Below are 24,746 nucleotides of genomic sequence, written 5' to 3'. Positions count from 1 at the left end.
ATCCAAAGACATGAATGTTTCTTTTCCCCTTCTGCTTTTTAGCTTGTCATTGATTTGTTTTTAGGTTTGATGTGTCTTATTTATCTTCCTTTTAAACCAAAGTTCATTGTGCATGTAAGTTAAACACTATGTATTAAAGAATAAAAATAACTTAAAACTGTATAATGGTTCAAGTCACCATGGCAAGTAATAATGTTGAACCAATGATCCAATTCATCCCCACTAACCCTTTGTATGCTCTTTTCAGTACCCACTTTGCAACTCTCAAACTGTTCCAGTTTAAAGGGGAAAATGTTTAGATAATTGTTCGGAGTGAACCCTCTCAAACAGCTTCTCTGTTGGGAAGTACTGCTGTAGATATTTTGTGTCTTGACTTCAGCAGCCTTGGGTTTCCAGTGAGCTAAGATGGATGGTATGGTGATGTTAGTACATTTTCAGGTGAGTAATGTCACCTTGTAGGCAAGTTTCTGGTACAGAAGCCCCATACAAGGGGCCAGGGCCTAGGGGTGGAATTCAGCCTCGTTGTGAGTATTATTAAAAAAGAAAAAAACACCATTTGTCACAGGCCTTACCATCTGTTGCTTTATATGTTGCTGTTTACCCACCAGTGACACCAGCCTGGCTTGGCCCTTTCGGTGTGAATTTCAAACCTTGTCAAGGGGGCTTTCCTCTGTAGTCGTTTGGTCCTGGCTTCTATTTATTTATTTATTTATTTTTGATTTTATTTTTTAACAATCAGTGACTCGGAGGAAAACAACACTTAGTTACTAGATGTCAGGCACACTATTCTAAGTGCCTTACATATAAGTCATTTATTCCTCATAACTTTTTGAAGTAGTTACTATTATCATCTCCATTCTGCAGATCAGGAAGCAGGCAGTGAGATACACAAACTTTACTAAGGTCACATTAATTAGTAATTAGTGGAGTCAACATTGAAAACCAGGCAGTCTACACAAAATTGGGAGGAAAGGCTAATACTTTGAATGACAGACTCGAGTCACTATTTCGGCTAAATGTAAGATGTAACATGAAGTGTAGACTTTTAATTTAATTTTAAAATATTAGTGGCTCAAGAGAAGGAAAGGAGAAGACTAAGGTGTTTGATCGGGTAAGCCAGGCACATGTAAGAAGCCCTGAGTGTTAACAGGTCCTCAAGCTCCAGCTTTTCTATCAGAGTGAACATCCACAGTGCTAACTCAGAGAGCAGCAACAAAGGCTCGCTTGGTTTATAAACAAGTTTGTAAACAGCATTACTTACTCTTCTGTTACTAAGTCTACACCAGTTTTAAATATTTGCTGACTACTGTATAAGCAAATATCCACAAGAAACTAGGACATTTCCAAAAGATTGCTTACTGCACAAAGGAAATAGAAGAAGTAAGAGAAATAATCTCAGATTCGTTTAGTAATTTTAGTGACTTTAAGAGGAATTATAATGATGGCCTAGACATTAGTTTCATTTAACTTCTGTTACGCATTCACCTTGTATGGTAGTATTTTACTTGTTCATGTCTATTGTATTTGGGTTTCTATTTCATGGTGGCATTTTTAGATGGAAAAATGTGAGTTAAAATAAATTTAATTTCATATTTAGATTGGAAAAAATTGAAATGATACTAAATGCTTATTGTTGCCTACTTGTGAAGGTGTCAGTGTAATGTTGGTAGGCTATTTATACAGAACCATGTATGTGATTTATTGTAAATGACACAGTTACTTCAGTTTCAGTTTCAGTATAGTGTCTGACTCAGATTTCAGAAATCTATTGATATTTTTAAAATGAAACTTTTGTTTCTTTTTTTTTTTTTTTTCTTTTCTAAGATTGCTGTATTTGTGTGATGTTCTAGGTAGTTAGATATTAATACTATCTCTGGCTCAATTTTAATTACCATCAAATGAACTTCATTCCATTTAATGATTTTTTTAAGCAATATTTTTAGAAAATAAGTCATTATACTTTGTGATCTTGAGTTAGTAATTCAAAAGTAGGTAATTAGACATGTTTAAAAGAAGAGAAAAATGTTAACATAGCATTAACTCTTTTTAAACATTGTAAAGAAAAATAAACAGGCCACAGAAGTAAAAAATTAGTATGTAGCAAGCACATGTAATTGTTCTTGTATTGTTTAGTGTTTTGCCACAGCTTGCAATTTATTAAATATTCTTATTTTGTTTTATATGACCATTTCTTATATATATTTTGCTTTCTGAAAGCATTGTTCTAGTTCTTCTACATCAGTAATTAGTAAACTTAGAAAGTTTCCTAACCCCCAGAACTTAGGCTTTATTTTAAGAATAGTATGAAAAGAAAAAAAAAAAAAAGAATAGTATGCATATTATTAAGCACCAAGATTCCTGTTACTTGGAAATGTCAAACTCACTCTGGGAGTTATGCTTTTACTTATAATTACTGTATTAGTGAATGCCCTATAGCCTGTCATCCTATTATCCATTAAATTACATCTGTAATGAACCTTATTTAGAGTAATTGAAGGGGAATAGTAGAAAATTTTTAAGAAATGACATTTTCTTCCAGTACTGAACTTATAAAGTATTGCCATCTGAAGGTTTTATAGGGACTTTTAATAAGTAAACAAGAATCTGCCCTTTCTTTATAAATTAATACTGCTGAAATGCTTAAAGTATATTTTAGTTTTTTAAAACATTCTCTTTAATCTTACTTTTGCTTTTAAGTGGCATTATCTATGAACAGTTTGGTTAGCTGAGACACTACCGTGTTTCTCTTGTACTGTACTTATAAAAATTCATGAGGTTTTATTTTCTCTCTCAAGTTTGTTAAGTGGATATTTAGAGAAAGAAGTAAATACAGAGGGAGGGGCATTAACTTTAACCAGGATAGTTTAGCAATTCCATCTATATGATGGAACATTCTATTTTCCAGAAACCAAGTTTACTGAAAAGATTTTAGTTTAAGTTAATTTCAGTAAATAGGACTAATTTGGGAATTAATGCCTTATGAGCTCTTGGAATTCCCAAGCCATTATTTAGAAACTAGATGGAAAAGACAAAAAGTTAAAATGTGTAATCACAGTGTCCTAGTTCTGATTTGACATCAAAAAGACAATGACAATGATAGCCCTTATGTTTTTGATGTTTTTTGAAACGAATGATTTTAGATTTTTCCTTTGTTATTTCTGGGGGTTATTAGGAGCTAGGAGGAAGAGGGTGGCCAGGAAACATGTAAAGGGCAAAAAAGGTAAGAAAGGAAGGTGGGGAAAGGGTAGACAGGTTGGCTTAGAAGCAGATTTTAGCTCAAAATAAGAAATCTTTCTAACCGGTTTTAAAATTGTTCAACAAAAGTGAAGCTACTTAAATGAGGTCATGAGCCTCTCCATTTATAAGATTATTTTCTTTTTAAACCATAGGTTGAAGAAGGATCTAAAAATATAAAACTAGGTTCACTAATTGGTTTGATGGTTGAAGAAGGAGGAGATTGGAAACATGTGGAAATTCCCAAAGATGTAGGTCTTCCCTTACCAGCTTCAAAACCATCAGTGCCTCTCCCATCACCAGAACCACAGATTTCCAGCCCTGTTCAAAAGGAAGACACATCAGGAAAACTACAGTGAGTATGTTTATTTGAATGATAAATAAAAACAACAACAAAAAAGATATGGCAGCTTTTAGGACATTTTAATCATGATCATATTCAAAATTTCTTTGTATTTGAAGTAAAAAGATGCTATCTTCCCTTTTTTCTCTTAGGAAACTGAGGCCCAGGAATGATTATTTTACCATAAATGTGCATTTAACAAACAAATAATTTGTTATTAAATACCTGCTGTGTTCCAAGTACTGTGAACGCCTTTCTGGTCCAGTGGTGAACAAAACAGTCTTTGTCCATGTTGAGCTTGAATTATCTTTTAGTATTCTAGAACAGTATTTAGTATGCCATACTTTTGTGCTGTGTTCCTATTCATGGACTTCCAGTTACTTTCATGTGAATTCCAGTTTCAGATGTATAAGGATACAAATTGGAGTTAGCATTTTAACATGCATTCCTTGTCAGGCTATTCTGCATTTGAGTTTCTGACATGGGTAAAAGCTCAGTTTTGTCCATTTGGATCTGTGTCCTAGTAAGCATAGTTTTAGAATGATAGTTTTAATTGATGGATTGCAAATTGTAACACAGTTTTAATTATTTATTGTCATCATTCTTTTTAATAATACAAAATTTTTCTTTATGAGAAAAAATTCTGCATATGAGAAAAGTCTCTTTTTAAACTTAATGACATAATGCAGACCCTTTTGTTTTTGTTTTTTCCTTTCATTTACTATTATTGGTTCTTAAATTTGCAGTATTTTTGAGGTACTGATTTTTAAATTTCCTTTACCACACACTAAGTATTTCTGACTACTTCTGACTACTTGCTTCTATTAAGATCAGTCATCATTAGGCACTTTCGTGTGTCTAAGGACCAGGATGTAGGTTACAAAACTGCTGACCCATGAGCTAGTATGTTTTTAATTGACCTGCACAATGTTGGCCCACGCAGTAGTTTTTTGGATTTTTTTTTCTTTTCTATTTTGAATTTCAGTTGGTTACTGGTTAATTATATATAGAAATCTCAAATTTCAGTTCTCTAGAAAAGTCTGAAGATTTGGCACCACAAAGCCCATATCAGCTAGAGCTGAGTATTTCCCTGAAAAGTGGCAAGTGCTACATTCACTCCTCCCTATTTCCTGGTTTTAAACTTCTGGACCCAGCCTGTTTCATTCATCTTCTCTGCCTGACTCCGTAGACATTTGCGTGTACAACCTTGCTTTAAGGTCTTAATGGACAAGTAAATACTTACTAGTCTTATGACCTTGGGTGTGCCTCAGTTTCCTTGCCTACAAAATCATTATAATTGTTTCTGCCCTCTTACCCTTCTGTAGTATATGTAAAGTAAAAATGCTTTTTGGTAAATATTAGAAATTCTAAAAAATTATATGATGGAATAATACAGTTAGTTCCTTATTGATAGCTGTGTGATGAGTAGCCATGTAAAAAGGAATTAGTCAAAATATAAACTGTCTCCTAAACTCTCTCTCTTAATGAATATTTACATTGAATAAAGAATTTTAAAATAGTGACTAGTCAAATTTTTATGAAGATGTTTTGGCAGAAAATAAATCAGATTAATGAAGGTTAATTTATTTAACTGAATTGTGGGAGTCATTTTAACTGCAAGATTTTATTTTTTCTATTTATTGGTGAAACTGTTCACATTTAGATCTATTTAAATCAAATAGAAGTACTAATTGGTTCCATTAATCTTCGTGTTTTCTTCTTAGGCTTCGTTTAAGTCCAGCTGCTCGTAATATTTTGGATAAACATGCACTTGATGCTAGCCAAGGCACAGCCACTGGCCCTCGAGGGATATTCACTAAAGAGTACGTGTGTGTTTTTTGTAATAACCAGTTATATTATTAATCATGGCCATCTTTTTTAGAAAGTATTTAAAGAAGAGCTTTCACCATGTTAAAATTTTAAAAGAAATAACGCTATTCTTTTGCACTTTTAATTGCTTTTGTTAGTGTAAATTTGTATTCTATGCAAGGGCTCTTTACTGAATATTTGCAGCATTAAGAATTTGGTGACTAAACTGGATCTTTAGAAATAGTGATAAATGCAGAAAATTAAGTTGCAGAACAGTGGAACATATGAATTTGTATGAAATAATCATGTAATCACATTTAAATTTCTAAAACATGGAGAATCTTCCCTGCCTCCCCCACCTTGGATGGCTGATACATTTCCAATCAACATACTCTGTCCTATCCAGAATGCCACACATCATGTACTTCAGTGTGTGCTTAATGCTATTAAAGACCAAGAAGAATTAATGGACAGAATAATAAATGAAAGTATAATGAGGCTGCAGATAGTCTTACGTTTAAGTTGAGTGGTTCTCAAAAATACCACAAAAATATTGTTTCTATGATGAGTGTTATAACTAAATTGTGCATTATGATGAATACTGTCTTTTTAAAAATGTTAACTTTTATGTTGATTTTTGTGTACCTTTCTGTATTTTATAGCTGTTTGTACGTCTCTATGGGTTAATTTCATTTTGTGAATAAAAGACTAGTATTTTCTGCTTTATGATTCATTTAGTATTCTTCAGGACAATATTTATACATGTATATGTATATACCCACAGATTCTTTCATTTGGTTAATATATATTTGATTTTTAAAACTTGGTTATAAAAAAAATACAGTGGAACAAAAAACACTTGGTTATAGAAAAATTCAAACATATGCAATAGTAGAGTTAAGAATATAATGATATCTCATATACCTATAATTTAACTTCTTCCATTATCAAAATTGTTCAAATTTCCTTATTCTCTTTATTTCTACTGTATATAAGGTCTGTAGTCATGTCTCATTCTTGGTATTAATAGTTAGTGTTGTCTCTTTTTTCCTTTGATGAGTCTGGCTAGAGATTTAACAATTTTATTGATCTTTTCAGAGAATCAGCTTTTCATTTTATTGGTCTCCTGAATTGTTTTTGTTTTCTATTTAATTGGTTTTTTATTTTTACAATTTCTTTTTTTATACTTTCATTGTTTAACTGCTGTTTTTTCTAGTTACTCAACTTGGAAGCTTAGATCATTGATTAGACACCTTTGTTTTTTTTTCTAACATAAGCCTTAATGCTATAAATTTACCTTGAAACATTGTTTTAGTTACATCCCATAAATCTTGGCATTTTTTTTCCATTTCATTTTACTTAAAATGCTTTTAATTTCTCCATGATTTTCCTTTGACCAATGGGTTATTTGAAACAATGGATTATTTGAAAGTGTCTTCCTTACTTTGCAAGGATTTGATTCTCCATATATCTTTCTGTTATTGATTTATAATTTAATTCTCTTGTTTTCAAGGACATACTTTGATTTTAATTTTGTTAAATTTATGGAGGATTTTTTTTTTTATGGTCCACCTTGGGGAGTATTCCATGTACATTTGAAAGAAGAGTTTATTATTGAATGAAATAAGAAGTGTGAATAATAATTAAATAATATTGAATGATCATTTTATAAATGTCACTTAGAGGAAGGTGACTGTGTTATCTAAGGCTTCTATAGACTTACTGATTTCTTTCATCTTCTGGTTTTGTCAGTTACTGAGAGAGGCATGTGGAAAGTTTTCCAACCTCAACTGTAGATTTTTCTCTTGCTCCTTTAAGTTCTGTTTTGCTTATTTATTTTGAATTGCAGTTTATAGTATGCATAGCCATTTAGGATTATTATGTTTTCTGGATGAATTGATCCTTTTATCTTTTGTGATACCACATTTTCTGAAGTTTTCTTTGATGTTAATATAACTGCTACAGCTTTTTTTCTGATTTGTGTTACATAGTGTATGTTTTTCTGTCCTTTTACTTTTAACCCGTCTATGTCTGTATGCTAATACGGGGTTTTATCAAAACAGCATATAGTTGGGTCTTGACTTTTTTTAATCCAATCTGACAGTCTCTGTCAATCACATTAGTAGTTGACCTGGGTTTGGGTTTTACTCTTGTTGTCTTTAGTATGTCACATATTTCAAATTTCTCCAGAGGTGGACTTGTAGCTATTTTGTGCTTGGTGTGAGTGAGTCTTGGAGTTCTGGAGAGTTTCTTATCATTCCTGTTCCACCCTCCATTTGCAGCAGACCCTGTATTCTTTTGCCACTCAGGTGCATACTCCCAGTGATAGCCTGCATATACTTTTACTTTGTGTGAGGCTTGTGGTGGATAAACAGAGATATTCTTCGTTCTTTTGCTCCAACCTTAGTCTTATGAAGGCCCTGTGTGCCTGAGCTTCAGGTGTAGGATTTTCTTAACTTACCTGCCCTGACATATACCAAGGCAGCTGATCTTTGCCTGGGATCTGATCTTTGTAAGAGACTGTTTCTTGGATCTTTCTCCAGTGGCAGGTGAAATTCACTTCTGTGAGAGAAGATTCTGGGAAATGGTTGGAATTTTGTAACTTGGGTACCACTAGGGTTAGCACTCTTTTAGGTAACCTGCCCTGACCCCAGTCTTTCTTGTGAGCACCTGGTAGATGCTTGTGGAGAAGAGCTAGCGAGGGGGTGCAGACTCTTTGTGTCTGGTACTCTCAGGGATTTTTAAACCATCGCAACCGTAAAGAATTTATTAAAATTTCTGTTGATTTATTCTTACCCACTTTATGGCTGCCATTTCTTCCTTCTGTGCTCTGATAAGGCAAAACAATGTGTCCTTTCTCTGGAGGGGCTTGTCTTCTATTGGAATTCAGTTCTCCTAATTGTCTTGCAACCTCAAACTGTTGCATAAGCTAAAAAGTAATTATGATTTTACATACTATGGGTTTTTTTCCTCATTGTTAGGATTGCAGTGACCTTTTCTTGCAGATTTCTGTATCTTGTGCAGATACAGAACTCACTCAAAGTAGATTTAATTTGTATTTCTTGTATAAACAAGGTTGATTATCTTTTCATATTCAAAGCTATTTGCATGTCTTTGTGAACCATTTTTTTTTTTCCTCTTTTCCAAGTTCCTATTTATAAAAGATAGTAATCCTTTGTCTGGCATATAGGTTGGAAATATTTTTCCCAGTTTTTCATTTGTCATTTTGCTTTGCTTGTGCTGTATTTAACCATACAAAAGTTTTATTTTATTTTTGTGTATTCAAGCTTATCTTTTTTTCCCTTATTACTTCTGGATTTAGAATCATAGTTTAAAAAGGTTGCCCCCGTTCCAGATTATAGAGGAATTCGCCTGGGCTTTCCTCTAGTACTTGTATGGCTTCTTTTTTTTTTTTTTTATATCTGCATAACTACATTCTTCATCATTTGGATTTTATTTGCTTGTTTGGTACAAAGCCAATTTCCATATGTAGTTTGGTCTCTATGAAGATTTTCTTTTCTGTTCTATTGATCTGTCATTAGTAAATACCACACTCTCAATTATAAATATTTTATGATATTTTTAAAAATCTGATCTGATTGGGCCATCATTTTGCTTCTTTTCCTTGCTCTTCATTTCAGTCAGCCAGCTTTATTGGTTTATTCTTACTTTTTTCTTCCAAATGAACTTGAAGCAGTTCATCTAGTTCTGGGTGGGGAGAGGAGGCTATGGTATTTTTATTGGCATTGTATCACATTTATCAATTAACTTAGGGAGAACTTGACATCTTTATGAAATTGAGTCTTCCTCTTTGAGGGCATTATTATAGCTTTCCATTTGTTCAAATTTCAGGAGTGTATTAAAACAGAGATGGCCCCTCCTTTATTGAACTTTATTGAATGGGGAGGACAAAGATTAATCAATGGGCATATGAACTGGTGTAAAATTGCAGTAGTTATATATGCTTACTTCTGACAGTAATATTAAATATTTTAAATGAAATTAATGTTTTACAGCAATGTGCTTAATCCTTTTTTATCTAATATTGCTAGCAAATGATTAAAAAGATAATGACTGGTGCAGTGCTGAATCAGGGGACTTTTCTTTTTTCATTGTTTTTTTTTCCTCTCTGTTTTGATGCATTGATTTACTGTTGGATGTTTCTTTTTTTTTTTTTTAATTCAATTTTATTGAGATATATTCACATACCATGCAGTCATACAAAGCGTACAATCAGTTGTTCACAGTACCATTATATAGTTGTGTGTTCAACACCAAAATTAATTTTTGGACATTTTCATTACCACACACAAAAAAGTAGTAAGAATAAAAATTAAAGTGAAAAAGAGCAATTAAAGTGAAAAAGAACACAGGGTGCCTTTTTTTTTTTGCCTCCATTTTTCTACTCATCCATCCATACACTGGCAAGAGGGAGTGTAAGCCACATGGCTTTCGCAATCACATTGTCACCCCTCATAAGCTACATTGTTATACAGTCACCTTCAAGATACACGGGTTCTGGGTTGTAGTTTGATAGTTTCAGGTATTTACTGCTAGCTATTCCATTACATTAGAACCTGAAAAGAGTTGTCTATATTGTGCATAAGAGTGCCCACCAGAGTGACCTCTCGGCTCCTTTTGGAATCTCTCAGCCACTGAAACTTATTTCATTTCCTTTCACATCCCCCTTTCGGTCAAGAAGATGTTCTCCGTCCCACGATGCTGGGTCTGCATTCCTCCCCAGGAGTCATATTCCATGTTGCCAGGCAGATTTACTCCCCTGGGTGTCAGATCCCATGTAGGAAAGAGGGCAGTGCTTTCACCTGCCAAGTTGGCTTAGCTAGAGAGAGAGGGCCACATCTGAGCAACAAAGAGGCCTTCAGGAGAAGATACTTAGGCATAATTATAAGCAGAACTAGCCTCTCCTTTCCAGTAACAGTCTTCTCAGGGGCAAGTCTAGTGATAGAGGGCTCAACTCATCAAACCACCAGTCCCCAATATCTGTGAGCACATCAGCAACCATCGAGGTGGGGAAGCTCAACACCCCTGCATTCTTGCCCAGCTCCTCAGGGGGGCTCAGCATATTTTTTCATTTTTTTTTTTTAATTAACTATTAACTACATCAAAAAACATTTTTTTTTAAAAACTCACAATAAAAAAACATTTCAAACAAACCAAAACTAGAGAATAAGAAAAAGACAACTAACCTAATATAACTACTTTACTTCCACCATGTTCCTACTCTACCCTAAGAAAGTAAACTAATATAGTAACATTTCTGTGAACTTGTTCCTACCATACCCACCAGAAATTAACAAACCTTAGTCATTCCTGGGCATTCCCAGAGCATTAAATTTACCCACAATAGCTTATCTGTTCTTACTGAGTTATCGTTCCCCCTTCACTAATTGCTCTCTATCACTAGGTCCCCTCCATTCTACATTATAAAGCATTTATTTTACATTTTTCAATTGTTCACATTAGTGGTAGCATGTAATATTTCTCTTTTTGTGTCTGGGTTATCTTGCTCAGCATTATGTCTTCAAGGTTCATCCATGTTCTCTTAATGTTTCATGACATTGTTCCTTCTTACTGCTGCATAGTATTCCATTGTGTGTATGTACCACATTTTATTTATCCACTCATCTGTTGAAGGACTTTTGGGTTGTTTCCATCTCTTGGCAATTGTGAATAATGCTGCTATGAACATTGGCGTGCAGATATCTGTTCATGTCACTGCTTTCAGATCTTCCAGGTATATACCGAGAAGTGCAATTGCTGGATCGAAGGATAACTCTATATCTGGTTTTCTAAGGAACTGTCAGACTGTCTTCCAGAGTGGCTGAACCATTATACAGTCCCACCAACAATGAATAAGAGTTCCAATTTCTCCACATCCTCTCCAGCATTTGTAGTTTCCTGTTTGTTTAATGGCAGCCATTCTAATCGCTGTGAGATGGTATCTCATTGCTGTCTTAATTTGCATCTCTCTAATAGCTAGTGAAGCTGAACATTTTTTCATGTGTTTCTTGGCCATTTGTATTTCCCCTTCAGAGAACTGTCTCTTAATATCTTTTGCCCATTTTATAATTGGGCTGTCTGTACTATTATCATTGAGTTGTAGGCTTTCTTTCTATATGCAAGATATCAGTCTTTTGTCAGATGCATGGTTTCCAAAAATTTTTTCCCATTGAGTTGGCTGCCTCTTCACCTTTTTGACAAATTCCTTTGAGGTATGGAAACTTCTAAGTTTGAGAAGTTCCCATTTATCTGTTTTTTCCTTTGTTGCTTATACAAGGTCTAGGAAGTGACCTCCTAATACAAGGTCTTGAAGATGTCTCCCTACACTATCTTCTAGGAGTTTTATGGTACTGTCTTTCGTATTGAGGTCTTTGATCACTTTGAGTTAATTTTTGTGTAGGGTGTGAGGTAGGGGTCCTCTTTCATTCTTTTGGATTTGGATATCCAACTCTCCCAGCCCCGTTTGTTGAAAAGACACTTATGTCCCAGTTCAGTGGCTTTCGGGGCCTTATCAAAGATCAGTCAGCCATAGATCTGGGGGTCTTTCTCCAAATTCTCAATTTGATTCCACTGATCAATATATCTATCTTTGTGCCAGTACCATACTGTTTTGACTACTGTGGCTTTATAATAAGCTACAAAGTTAGGGAATGTGAGTCCTCCCAGTTCGTGTTTCTTTTTTAGAGTGTTTTTAGCAATTCGAGGCATCTTACCTTTCCAAGTAAATTTGATAACTAGCTTTTCCAAGTCTGCAACGTAGACTGTTGGAATTTTAATTGGGATTGCATTGAATCAGTAGGTGAGTTTGACGTCTCATCTAAGAATTGATGTCTTAATGACATTTAGCCTTCCTATCCATGAACATGGAATATTTTTCCATCTTTTTAGGTCCCTTTCTATTTCTTTTAGTAGAGTTACATAGTTTTCTTTGTATAGGTCTTTTACAGCTTTGATTAAGTTTATTCCTGGGTACTTGATTTTTTTAGTTGCTATTGAAAATGGTATCTTTTTCTTGAGTGTCTCTTCACTTCGTTCATTTTTAGCATATAGAAATATTACTGACTTATGTGCATTATCTTGTATCTCGCTACCTTGCTAAATTTGTTTATTAGCACTAGTAGCTGTATTGTGGATTTCTCAGGATTTTCCCAGTATAAGATTATATCATCTGCAAATAATGACAATTTTACTTCTTCCTTTCCAATTTGGATGCCTTTTATTTCTTTGTCTTGCCACATTGCCTTGGCTAGCACTTCTAGCACAATGTTGAATAACAGTGGTGACAGCGGGCATCCTTGTCTCATTTCTGATCTTAGAGGAAAGGCTTTCAGTCTCTCACCATTGAGTTCTATGCTGGTTGTGGGTTTTTCATATATGCTCTTTATCATATTGAAGAAGTTTCCTTCAATTCCTACCTTTTGAAGTGTTTTTATCAAAAAGGAATGTTGGATTTTGTTGAATGCTTTTTCAGCATCTATTGAGATGATCATTTGATTTTTCTCTCTTTATTTGTTAATGTGTTGTAATACATTGATTGATTTTCTTACTTTGAACCATCCTTGCATGCCTGGAATCAAACCCACTTGGTCATGGTGTATGATTTTTTTAATGTGTCTTTGGGTTCAATTTGCAAGTATTTTGTTGAGAATTTTTGCATCAGTATTCTTTAGGTGGATTGGCCTGTAGTTTTCCTTTTTTGTAGCATCTTTGCCTGGTTTTGTTATTGGATTGATGTTAGCTTTATAAAATGTGTTAGGTAGTTTTCTTCAACATTTTGAAAGAGTTTAAGTAAGATTGGTGTCAGTTCTTTTTGGCAAGTTTGTTAGAATTTCCCTGTGAAGCTGTCTGGCCCTGGGCATTTATTTGTGGGAAGTTTTTTGATGACTGATTGGATGTCTTTGCTTGTGATTGGTTGGTTGAGGTCTTCTATTTATGCTCTGGCCAGTCTAGGTTGTTCATATGTTTCCAGGAAATTGTCCATTTCCTCTACATTATCCAGTTTGTTGCCATACAGTTGTTCATAGTATCCTCTTATAATTTTTTAAATTTCTTTTAGATCCTAAGTAATGTCACGTTTCTCATTCATTATTTTTTTTTAATTCAGTTTTATTGAGATATATTCACGTATCATACAGTCATCCATGGTGAACAATCCATCATATATTTGTGCATTCATCACCCCAATCTATTTTTTGAACATTTTCCTTATACCAGAAAAAGTAAAAATAAGAATGAAAAATGAAAGTAAAAAGAATACCCAATTCATCTCACCTTCCCACCCTATTTTTCATTTAGTTTTTGTTCCTATTTTTCTACTTATCCATCCATACAGCGGATAAAGGGAGTGTGATCCACAAGGCTTTCACAGTCACACTGCCACCCCCTTGTTAGCTACGTTGTTATGCAATCATCTTCAAGAGTCAGGGCAACTGGGTTGCAGTTTGATAGTATCAGGTAATTACTTCCAGCTATTCCGATACATTAAAACCTAAAAAGGGTTATCTATATAGTACATTAGAGTCCCCACCTGAGTAACCTCTTGACTCCATTTGGAATCTCTCAGCCACTAAAACTTTATTTCATTTCATTTCACATCCCCCTTTCGGTCAAAAAGATGTCCTCAATCCCACGATTTTGGATCCAGATTCATCCTTGGGATTCATGTTCTGCACTGCCAGGGAGATTTACTTCCCTAGGAGTCAGGTCCCATAGAGGGGGGAGGGCAGTGAGTTCACCTGCCAATGTGGGTTAGCTGGAGAGAGGAACATATTTGAGCAACAAAGAGGTACTCAGGGGGAGACACTTAGGCACAATTATAAGCAGGTTAGCCTCTCCTTTGCAGTCATGAGCTCCAAAGGGTAAGCCCCAGGATAGAGGGTTCGGTATACCAAACTGCCAGTCCTCAATGTTTGTGAGGACATCAGCAAGAATTCAGGTGAGGAAGTCCAACACTTCCAAATTTTCCCCAGGCTCCCCAGGGGGCCCTGAATATATAGATTTTTATTCTCTGCCCAAATTACTTTGGGATGTATCACTATTTCACAGTAACCTGTACAAACTTACCAGGTCTCACTCCTTATTAAAAGTTCCATGTAATTATTGTATTTGTGCAAACTGTATGAGTTAAATTGTTTAGGAAATATAGATCCTGCACCAAGTAAACATCCCTTTCCTTAGTCTCACATGAAAGTTGAAGTTTTAAAACACAGTCAGCATCGTCCTTTATCCTTTGGCCCAATTTGCCCCAGTCCTAACTAGATCTGCTTCATTCATATCTCTAATTGAAGTCTAGACTCTTCTTCAGCTTTTTTAACAGCTACTGTATGTACTAATGCTGGCATTCATATCTGCTGAGCTCTCGCTCTGAGTTTCAGGTGTCGTACAGATACCCAAAGTTCCAGGTATCCTTCAGGTTATACACAAAGGGATCAGCATCTCAGAATCTGGAGATAGCCATTACAGTTCAGGAATAGATGGGACTGGTGTAAGAGCCTACAATCTAGGGACCATTACAATAAGCATTCCCCTAATAAGCTGTGCTCTAAGATTCAATTATGAGTTTTCATAGTCCATATTAGTGAAGCATTATAGTGCTTGCATTTGTTTCTGGCATAGTGCACTCAAAATGCTGTCTACAGGATCCATTCACCTAGCTGCATTGCAGGTCTCACAGGTTCACTCCTCCTTGCAGTTGCTCGGTATTCCATTGTATGCACACACCACAGTTCCCCATTCTGTTCCTCAGTTGACGTACCCTGAGGCCACTTCCACCCATTGAACATCATGTGTGCTCCCTCCATAAACACCAGTGTGCAGATGTCCATTCATGTCCCTGCTCTCAGATCTTCCAAGTATATGCCCCCTAAGGAGGTTGCAGGACCTTTTGGCACCCACATACGTAGTTTCTTGTGGAACCACCACACTGTCCTTCAGAAAGGCTACACCATTCTGTCTCCTAACCAACAGTAAATACGTACATTCCTCTCTCCATGTTTTCTCCAGCACTTTTATCCCTATTTATATTTCTTCCTACCATTTTATAGAGCCGTATTTACATACCATAGTTATCTACAGTGTACAATCCATTGTTCATGGCATCATCATATAGTTGTACATTTATCACCATAGTTGGAACTTGAACAAATTGATTACTACAGATTTTTTTAAAACAATGAAAAAGATAATAAAAAGAAAAATAAAATATCATACAACATTATTTTGTTTATATGGGTCTTCTCTCTTTTTGATTTTGTCAGTCTAGCTAGGGGCTTGTCAATCTTGTTGATCTTCTCAAAGAACCAACTTTTGGTGTTATTTGTTATCTTTATTGTTTTTTTTGTTCTCTATGTCATTTATTTCTGCTTTAATCCTTGTTATTTCTTTTCTTGTACTTGGTTCACAGTTAGTTTGCTGTTCATTTTCTAGCTTCTTCGGTTGCTCCATTAGTTCTTTGATTTTGGCTCTTTGTTCCTTTTTGATGTATGCATTTAGTGCTATAAATTTCCCCCTCAGTACCACTTTTGCTGCATCCCATAGGTTTTGATATGTTGTATTCTCATTTTCATTCATCTCTATGTATTTAGCAATTTCTCTTGCTATTTCTTCTTTAACCCACTGATTGTTTAGAGTGTGTTGTTTAAACTTCAGGTATTTTTGAATTTTCTAAGTCTCTGATGGTTATTGACTTCTAATTGTATTCCATTGTGGTCAGAGAATGTGCTTTGAATAATTTCAATTTTTTTAAATTTATTGAGGCTTGTTTTATTCCCAGCATATGATCTATTCTGGAGAAAGTTCTGTGAGCACTAGAGAAGAATGTGTATCCTGGTGATTTGGGATGTAATGTTTTATATATGTATCTGTTAAATCAAATTCATTTACCTGATTGTTTAGGTTTTCAGTTTCCTTATTGGTCTTCTGTCTGGTTGATCTATCTATAGGAGAGAGTGATGTGTTGAAGTCTCCCACAGTTATTGTGGAAACATCAATTGCTTCCTTTAGTTTTGTCAGTGTTTGTCTCATGTATTTTGTGGCACCATGATTGGGTGCATGAACATTCATTATTGTTATTTCTTCTTGTTGAATTGCCCCTTTTATTAGTATGTAGTGGCCTTCTTTGTCTCTCATAGCGTCCTTGTATTTGAAGTCTATTTTATCTGAGATTACTTTTGCTTCTCCTGCTTCCTTTTAGCTGTAGCTTGAAATATTTTTTCCATCCTTTCACTTTCAATTTCTTTGTGTCCCTGTGTCTAAGATGAGTCTCTTGCATGCAGCATATTGATGGTTCGTATTCTTTGATCCATTCTGCCAATCTATATCTTTTAATTGGGGAGTTTAATCCATTTAATTCAATGTTATTACTGTAAAGGCTTTTCATGAATCAGCCATCTTATCCTTTGGTTTATGTTTGTCAATGTATTTTTTCCCTCTCTCTCTTATTGTCCTTTAATGAACCAATATTGAATCTCTTTGGTATTGAACCTTTCTCCATATCTCTCTCTCCTTTCTTTGTTTCTCTGTTGGTAGGGCTCCCTTTAGTATCTGAAGTAGGGCAGCTCTTTTATTAGCAAAATCTCTCAACATTTGTTTGTGAAAAATTTAAGCTCTTCCTCATATGTGAAGAAGAGCTTTGATGGATAAAATATTCTTGTTTGGAAATTTTTCTTTCTCAGAATTTAAATATGTCATGCCACTGCCTTCTCACCTCCATGGTGGCCGCTGAGTAGTCATTACTTAGTCTTATGCTGTTTCCTTTGTATGTGGTGACTTGCTTTTCTCTTGCTGCTTTCAGAACTTGCTCCTTCTCAGTATTTGACAGTCTGATCAGAATATGTCTTGGAGTGGGTTTATTTGGATTTATTCTATTTGGAGTTCACTGGGCATTTATGCTTTGTGTATTTATATTGTGTAGAAGGTTTGGGAAGTTTTCCCCAACAATTTCTTTGAATACTCTTTCTAGACCTTTACCCTTCTCTTCCCCTTCTGGGACACCAATGAGTCTTACATTTGGATGTTTTATTTTATCTATCATATCCCTGAGATCCATTTTGATTTTTTCAATTTTTTCCCCATTCTTTCTTTTGTTCTTTCATTTTCCATTCTGTGGTTCTCGAGATCACTGAATCATTGTTCACCTTCCTCTAGTCTTGTACTGTGAGTATCCAGAATCTTTTTAATATGGTCCAAGGTTTTTCTTATTTCCATACAATCTTTTTTCTTTTATTTACTCTTGCAATTACTTCTTTATGCTCTTCTATGGTCTTCTTCATGTCCTTTATATCCTGTGCCATGCTCTTCTTCATGTCCTTTATATCCTGTGCCGTGCTCTCGTTGTTTGCCTTTAGTTCTTTGATTAATTACGCCAAGTACTGTGGCTCCTCTGATCTTTTAATTTGGATGTTTGGGTTTGGGTTATCCATATTGTCTGGTTTTTTCATATGCTTCAAAATTTTCTGTTGTTTTTGGCCTCTTGGCATTTGCTTTACTTGATATGGTTCTTGTAGGATATGTAGGATTATTCAGATACTAATTTCTAATTTCTCAGATCTACAGCTTGGTGGAATACACTTTCTCTAACCAACCAGTGGATGGCATCTGCAAGTCACCTATTCCCTTCAAGTCAGTTCTCCCCAACTTTGTCTTTGTGGTGTGTGTGGGTTTGATTCTTGTGGGATCCAATTGGTGCACCAAATTTGGGTGTGTTGTTGGTGCTGTCCGTCCTGAATGTGGGCTGTGTGTCTGAGCAGTTAGGGAGGGAGGGCATCTTTAATAATCAAACCTCCCAGGTGTTCCTGGAGATTTAAGGCTCTTGCAAGAGTCTAAACCTTCATTTCAGTCTTGCCACAGATTGTCTCTACTGCCAACCCACAAGTCCTTGGTATTGGCGTATGGTCCCTGGGATTTCCGAGTGGATCCCTCTTCCAAGCCGTGCCCTTCTAGGGCCTCTGCTGAGGGAAGGTTTTGCTACATCACAAGTGTGCACTGTCCCTCAAGGAAAGTTCTGGGCACCCGGGTCATGTAGGTGTCTTCCCAGCCTACTGTAAGGATGGCTGTATGGAGTGTATTAATTTCCCCCTTTTCGTATAGCTCCACCTTCCCAGCTCTGGCACAATTAGCTATGGGTGTGCAAAAGGCTATTGTCCATGCCCAATATTGTGGCATGTGCACTTGATACTGGAAACACTTCCCGTCGCACTGGGTTTTTTGGCACAGCTCTGGCTCCGGTGCCAGGCAGGAGCGTTCCCAGCCTGCCGGGAAGATGGCTTCAAGGGGCGTGGTTATTTCCCCCTTTTGGCTCACCTCTGCCTGCCTCGCTCTGAGACAATTAGCAGTGGGTGTGCAAAGGCTATCTTCCACGCTAGATGTTGAGGTGTTCACACAGCTCGTTCCTGCCACACTTCACTGTGCGGTTCTTGCTGCCGTATCTGCAGATGCTTTTGGGTTTTTTTAAAAAAGGACTAGTCCAATTCCAAACGCCAGCCTCCGGTTTCCCCACACCACCGTGTGGCTGCCAGATATTCAGGAGGCTCACTCACTCGTTTCAGAATGCAGACTCCTGGTTTCACCAAGTGCACAGTCCCTGTGGGTTTAGCAGACCTTGTCCAGCTGGTGCATTGCTGGAACTGGTGTTCTGGGTCACTTTCTGGCTTTTATCTAGTATTTTTCACGGAGATGTTTTTTGTCCCATCTCTCCTAGCTGTCTTCTTAGGTTCTCCTGAATGAGCTTGTTAGTTAAAGATCTAAAGGTTTCATTTAGCCATAAAATATTAAAATTAAGAATTCTGATAGTTTGCATTCCCCCCAGGTTGGATAATTTTATCCACTGTGGTTACCCAGCTAAGCTGGTGATTCCCCACCACCACCACCACTTCAGTCTTATTTGGCATTGTTTGTATCTTAATATTTTAAATCTCTTACCAGTCTATGCCTTAGTGGAACTGTCAGTAAAACTGGAATAAAGCAACTTCAAAGTGTTATAACAAGATAGACTTGCCTTGCCTATATTTCTGTTGGATAGGATGAAGATTCTGTATTTAATCCATGAATTGTTAAAGATTCGGTGAAATGTAAAATAATCATAGATGCACCCTAGAAAGATCCGTTTCTCGCATTTGTGTAAGATAAATTGGAGCAGGAAAAGACTTAAGGTCGCATTTGTGTAAGATAAATTGGAGCAGGAAAAGACTTAAGGTAAAGGGATAAGTTAGTAGGCTCAAAGTAATCCAGGTAAGAGGTAAAGAGTACTTAAATAAGGATAGAAAAAGTAAAAGCGAGATGTTCCAGTTTGCTAAAGCTGCCAAAATACAATACTGAAATGGATTGGCTTTTACAATGGGGGTTTACTGGTTCACAAATTTACAGTTCTAAGGCCGTGAAAACATCCCGATTAAGGCGTCAACAGGTCAACAATTTCTCTGAAGAAATGTCCATGGCATTCAGGTTTCTTCTGTCACATGGGAAGGCACATGGCTGGAGTCTGCTTGTCCTCTCTGGGGTTTAGCTTCTGGTTTCTGTGGCTTTCTCCAAAGTGTCTCTGGGCTTCTGAATCTCTTAGCTTCTCTCAGCTCTCTCTTGTTTCTCTCAGGGCTTTTCTGTCTAAGCATCTCTCTTGGCTTTCTCAGCTCATGTGGGTCCTCCTTGCTTCTCCTGGGGGCAAACTCTGGATTACGTATTTTAGCTTCTCTCCAAAATGTCTCTCTTAGCTTCTCTGGGCTCTCTCTCTGTGTGAACTCTCTTAAAGGACTCTAGTAAAGGATTAAGACCCACCTTGAATGGGTGGTGTGCTGGTTTATATATATTTTGTCCCCCAGAAAAATCCATATTCTTTAATGCAGTCTTGTGGGGGCAGACATATTAGTGTTGATTAGATTGGAATTCTTTAATTGAGTGTTTCCGTGGAGATGTAACTCAATCAACTGTCAGTGAAATGTTTGATTGGATAATTTCCTTGGAGGTGTTACTCTGCCCATTCAGGGTGGGTGTTACCTGGATCACTGGAGTCAAGGAATTCACAGGCAGAAGGACCCCAGAGGGCAACTGAGAGTGACATTTTGAAGAGGAGTTGCATCTAAGAGAGGACAAAACGCCTTAAGAGCAACATTTTGGTGAACGCCATTTTGAAACGGAAACTTGGAGCAAGCGGATGCCAGTCACATGCCTTCCAAGCTAACAGAAGTTTTCCAGATGCCAATGGCCATCTTGTCTGAAGGTACCCTACTGTAGATGTCTTTCCTTGGACACTTTATGGCCTTAAGACTGTAACTGTGTAACCAAGTAAACCCCCTTTATAAAATGCAATCCATCTCTGGTGTTTTGCATCCCAGCAACATTAGCAGACCGAAACAGATGGGGTCACATCTCCATGGAAACAATCTAATCAAAAGATCCCAACCACAACAGTGGATTAAAAGAACATGATCACAACAATATTATGAGGATAGACTCCAGACACCTTTGAAAGTGATTGAATGTGGAGTATAGGCCAAGATAGCAACAGCTCAAGGAATAAATTTAGGATTCTGGTCTGACTGATAAAATTTTTATTCCATAAATAGAAATTAGGGATTTAGGGGAAGCATTTGGCCTGGTGGAGGGGGTGATGCATTTGGTTTGGAGCTTACTGTCAGCACTGACAAGCCATCTAGGAGTAAGGCTCATTGAAGTAAAAAGGCATCTTGGTGCATAATTTGAGACTAGAGAGTTAAGTTGGGTAGATAATAAAGCAATATTTATAACTGACATCATTGATAGACAAAACTGTTTAGAAGACTAAAATTCCAATGTTGGAATCTCAAAAGATACTTAAGAGATGGGTAAAAAGTCAAGGAAGGTGGGATCTGAGAAAAGGTTCTTGAATTTGGTGAGGAGTTGACTTTTGGGAGGGGTGGCAGTAGTGTGACAGCAGTGGAGTGAAGAAGAGTAGCTTTCTTCCTTCTTCCATATAGGCTTAATATATATGATGAATGAATATCTTTTTTAAAAAAAACATGAGTCGAAATTATATAATAATGTAGATTACAAGGGGTGACAGTGTGATTGTGAAGACCTTGTGGATCACACCCCCTTTATCTAGTGTATGGATGAGTGGAGGAATGGGGATAAAAACTAAAGGACAAATGGGGTGGGATGGGGGGATGATTTGGGTGTTTTTTTTCACTTTTATTTTTTATTCTTGTTCTGGTTCTTTCTGATGTAAGGAAAATGTTCATAGATTGTGGTGATGAACACATAACTATGTTATCATACTGTGGACAGTGGATTATATATCATGGATGATTGTATGGTGTGTGAATGTATTTCAATAAAACTGAATTTAATAAAAAAAATTAACAACAACAAAACAAAACAAAACAAAAAAAAAAACATGAGTCGAACAGTTATATTAGTACTGTAATATTTCTTAAGGAAAAGGATATTTTCTTGCTGGTTATTCTATGGAAGCAGTGTAAAGAGTTTTGTTTTTTAATATTTTTATCATCTTTCTCCCCCTATTACTCAGTTCTCTTCCCTGCCCTCATTCCCCAATCCCTCCACCATAAGAGATTCAACCTTTGGATGTGGATCTTCAAAATATGAAATATTACAAAAGATTTCATGAGATAAAAATGCATCCTTAAAGCATGTATTATTGAAGACTTTTGATTTTGTATAATACTGAAGTCTTTTAAGTTGAGCATTAAGGTGAGCCTTGGAAAAAATGTGGCCTGGTGTCATATACAAAGATGTCATCTTTTGATATGGTTGAAAATATGCAGACTTTGGCATGAGCTCTCCCCAAAATGTCTTAGCACATGTTCTTGAAATGGTGAGGGACATTCTTTTTGCACACCTTGTTAACTAGTAGAGCAAGTAGCATAGAAAAATCAGTTCCAAATGTTGAGAAAGTGCCTCTGATGTATTTGTGAAGAAAATCATGGATGTCAGAGTCATTATTTTAATTTTACATGAAAGCAAACATTGCTCAGAATATATATTGTGCAAAAAGTTACACTTTACTTTGCCTGCACATGAAAGAGGAATACTTGTGGCTATGGTAAGAAAGCAAATGCTGGGACACATTTAGGTTCTATAGCTTCAGCATCTTTGGTGTAGCTACATTTTAAATCATAGCTGAAGTTAATGTTTATATTCGTATCACAGCATCAAGAAACTTGTCGGTATAACGGGCAAGTATCTAGTATGTTTTTAGTGGTATTTCTTTTCAAAATTATTTCACGGCACACTGTGGGAATTAACTCTCTGATGGATCCTGATGGAGAAGGTTCTAACCTTGGTGAACTATAAGAGGAGTATCCTTTGCCTTTCTGCAAATGTGAGAAGTATTTTTGTTTTTCTCATAATTTTGATAGCCTTTAGTGCTCACCTATTTCTTTTCAGTTCAGTCTGAGTAATTATTTAATGGGCAGAAATCATTAAAACCTTCCTTTTTACAGAAACTAAATTTTTGGCTGTTATTAAACAATATATTTCATGAAATATGTAAGTGCAAAACCAGCAATAAAAGTTTACTCTGAATCAATAGCCAGAATTGATTTTCTGTTTGCTTGTTTATAGTGAATGACTCCTGTTTACTTTCATCCTTCACTAAGTACCATTTTACCCAAGAATCTTAATTACTATGGGGATGAAACTGCTGGTTCCTTGATAAAATGGTAAATGATAAGTTATGCTGATAGTGGAATATAAATGTGTCTATTTAGTTATCTCCAGTCTTTTTTTTATAGATATTTTCAGACAGTAACAATGTAGATTTTTGTAGTCTCCCCAAGGTTTCATTGTTTTCTTTTGCTTGTTTTTAACTGACTGAGAGTAATTGATCCTTATATAAGGCAATAGTTTTCTCGACATGTCACTCTGGTGCTAAACTTTAATTTGGTTCGAAACCAAAATAATAATAGATTTTATTAGAGACATGGTAACTGAAGAGTTAATGCTGAATTATTTTATGTAAAATGGAAAGTAACGTTGGATGTTACCTGTAAGGACTCTTAAAAGCTAAATTACTTTCATTAAAGGCATTTTTTTTTAATCAATAGAAGGCCTTATTTTATACCTATGCTCAAACTTTTTTCTGTTTGTCTAGGGTTTTGGCTTTTGACATAAGACCTCAGGGATTTATCGATGGTCATTTGCTTCACAAATCGTTATAGTCACAATTAACTGGAAAATGGTGCTTTTGATTATAAATATAAATAAATTAAAAATAAATGAATAATTGCCCTAGAAGTAAGCTTGTTGTTAAAAACTTTAAGAGTACAAACAGCCACTCCTTAGGGCACATACCTTGTCCACCCGATCAGTCTTTCAGTTACCATCACCATCTTGTGGCTTATCCTTGGAGAGCCAACATTGGCCCAAGTTTTGCTCCTGTTACTTTTTGTATGATGATTAAAAGGCCTTGGTCAAGAAGTCCTAGTTTTAGCATTAGAGTATGCAGATTCCCATTTCTTCTTCAACCCCAGAATTGCTGTGAATCTGATACTTACTTATTCTACTCTGGTCTCTTTTTATGAGAAAAAATTACTATTACTCCACATCAGTTTATATTCGATTTGCATAACCTGCAGAGGTATTAGCAAAGTAGTGGGAAATGCACACGGGCTTTGTAGTTGGCCATACCTGGGTTTGATCCCAGCCCTGGTTAGATATTAACTAACTTCCTCTGTCTATTACTTATCTTTCAATCCCGTCCACTTTGTTCTCTGTAGTCCTTCCGTGCTGGCCTCCCTTTTCTTAGAAGCCACTTTTTTCTTGCCTTTTCTCTTTCTGTTCCCTCTGCTAGAGACATTCTCCTCAGCTCTTCTTGAAACTTACTCCTTCACATCATTCCACTCAAATATTGCCTCCTCAGGCCTTCCCTGACAATCTTGTTTTATATTAATCCCCTCCCTGCCACACCACTTTCTATCTCATTACTCTGCTTTATTTTCCTCACAGCACATACTATCTGTTCATTTGTTTACTTGCTTAATGTATGACTCCCCTGTAAAATAAATGTCCCTTGAGGGCAGAATTTTGATTAACATTGTATCTCTAACACCTTGAATATTGTAAATGTTTAAGAAATACCGACTTAGACATGGAATTTAACTTCTGTGAGCCTATTTACTTGCCTAAAAATGGGAATAAGAATACCTTCTGCAAATTGCTGGTGCAAGATTAAATAATTAACATAAGCACAGTATCTGACAAAATGGGCTCATCTTTCCGCTTTTACCCTTGTAGTACTTAGGGACACAGGATAATATAACGTTTAAGATTTCTTTGTCCATCTGAGCTCTTATCTTAAATGTCAGCTCTTTAATTTTGAAACAAAGTTAGTTATACTTAAAGTTAAGCT

At 36.0% G+C, this 24,746-nt stretch overlaps 1 protein-coding gene across 1 annotated transcript in view; it reads left to right on the top strand.

Annotated features, from left to right (window-relative positions):
- The window catches only part of PDHX (pyruvate dehydrogenase complex component X), a 108,154-nt gene that overhangs the window by 45,519 nt on the left and 37,889 nt on the right, over positions 1-24,746 (top strand). Inside the window, 2 exon segments of the mRNA XM_037840059.1 lie at positions 3,390-3,589; positions 5,302-5,400. Coding sequence (XP_037695987.1) covers positions 3,390-3,589; positions 5,302-5,400 — 299 coding nt within the window.

Source organism: Choloepus didactylus, chromosome 6 (assembly GCF_015220235.1).
Source record: "Choloepus didactylus isolate mChoDid1 chromosome 6, mChoDid1.pri, whole genome shotgun sequence".
NCBI lineage: Eukaryota > Metazoa > Chordata > Mammalia > Pilosa > Megalonychidae > Choloepus > Choloepus didactylus.
The sequence above is the reverse complement of the archived record's forward strand: the minus strand, read 5'-3'. Positions and strand labels throughout refer to the sequence as shown.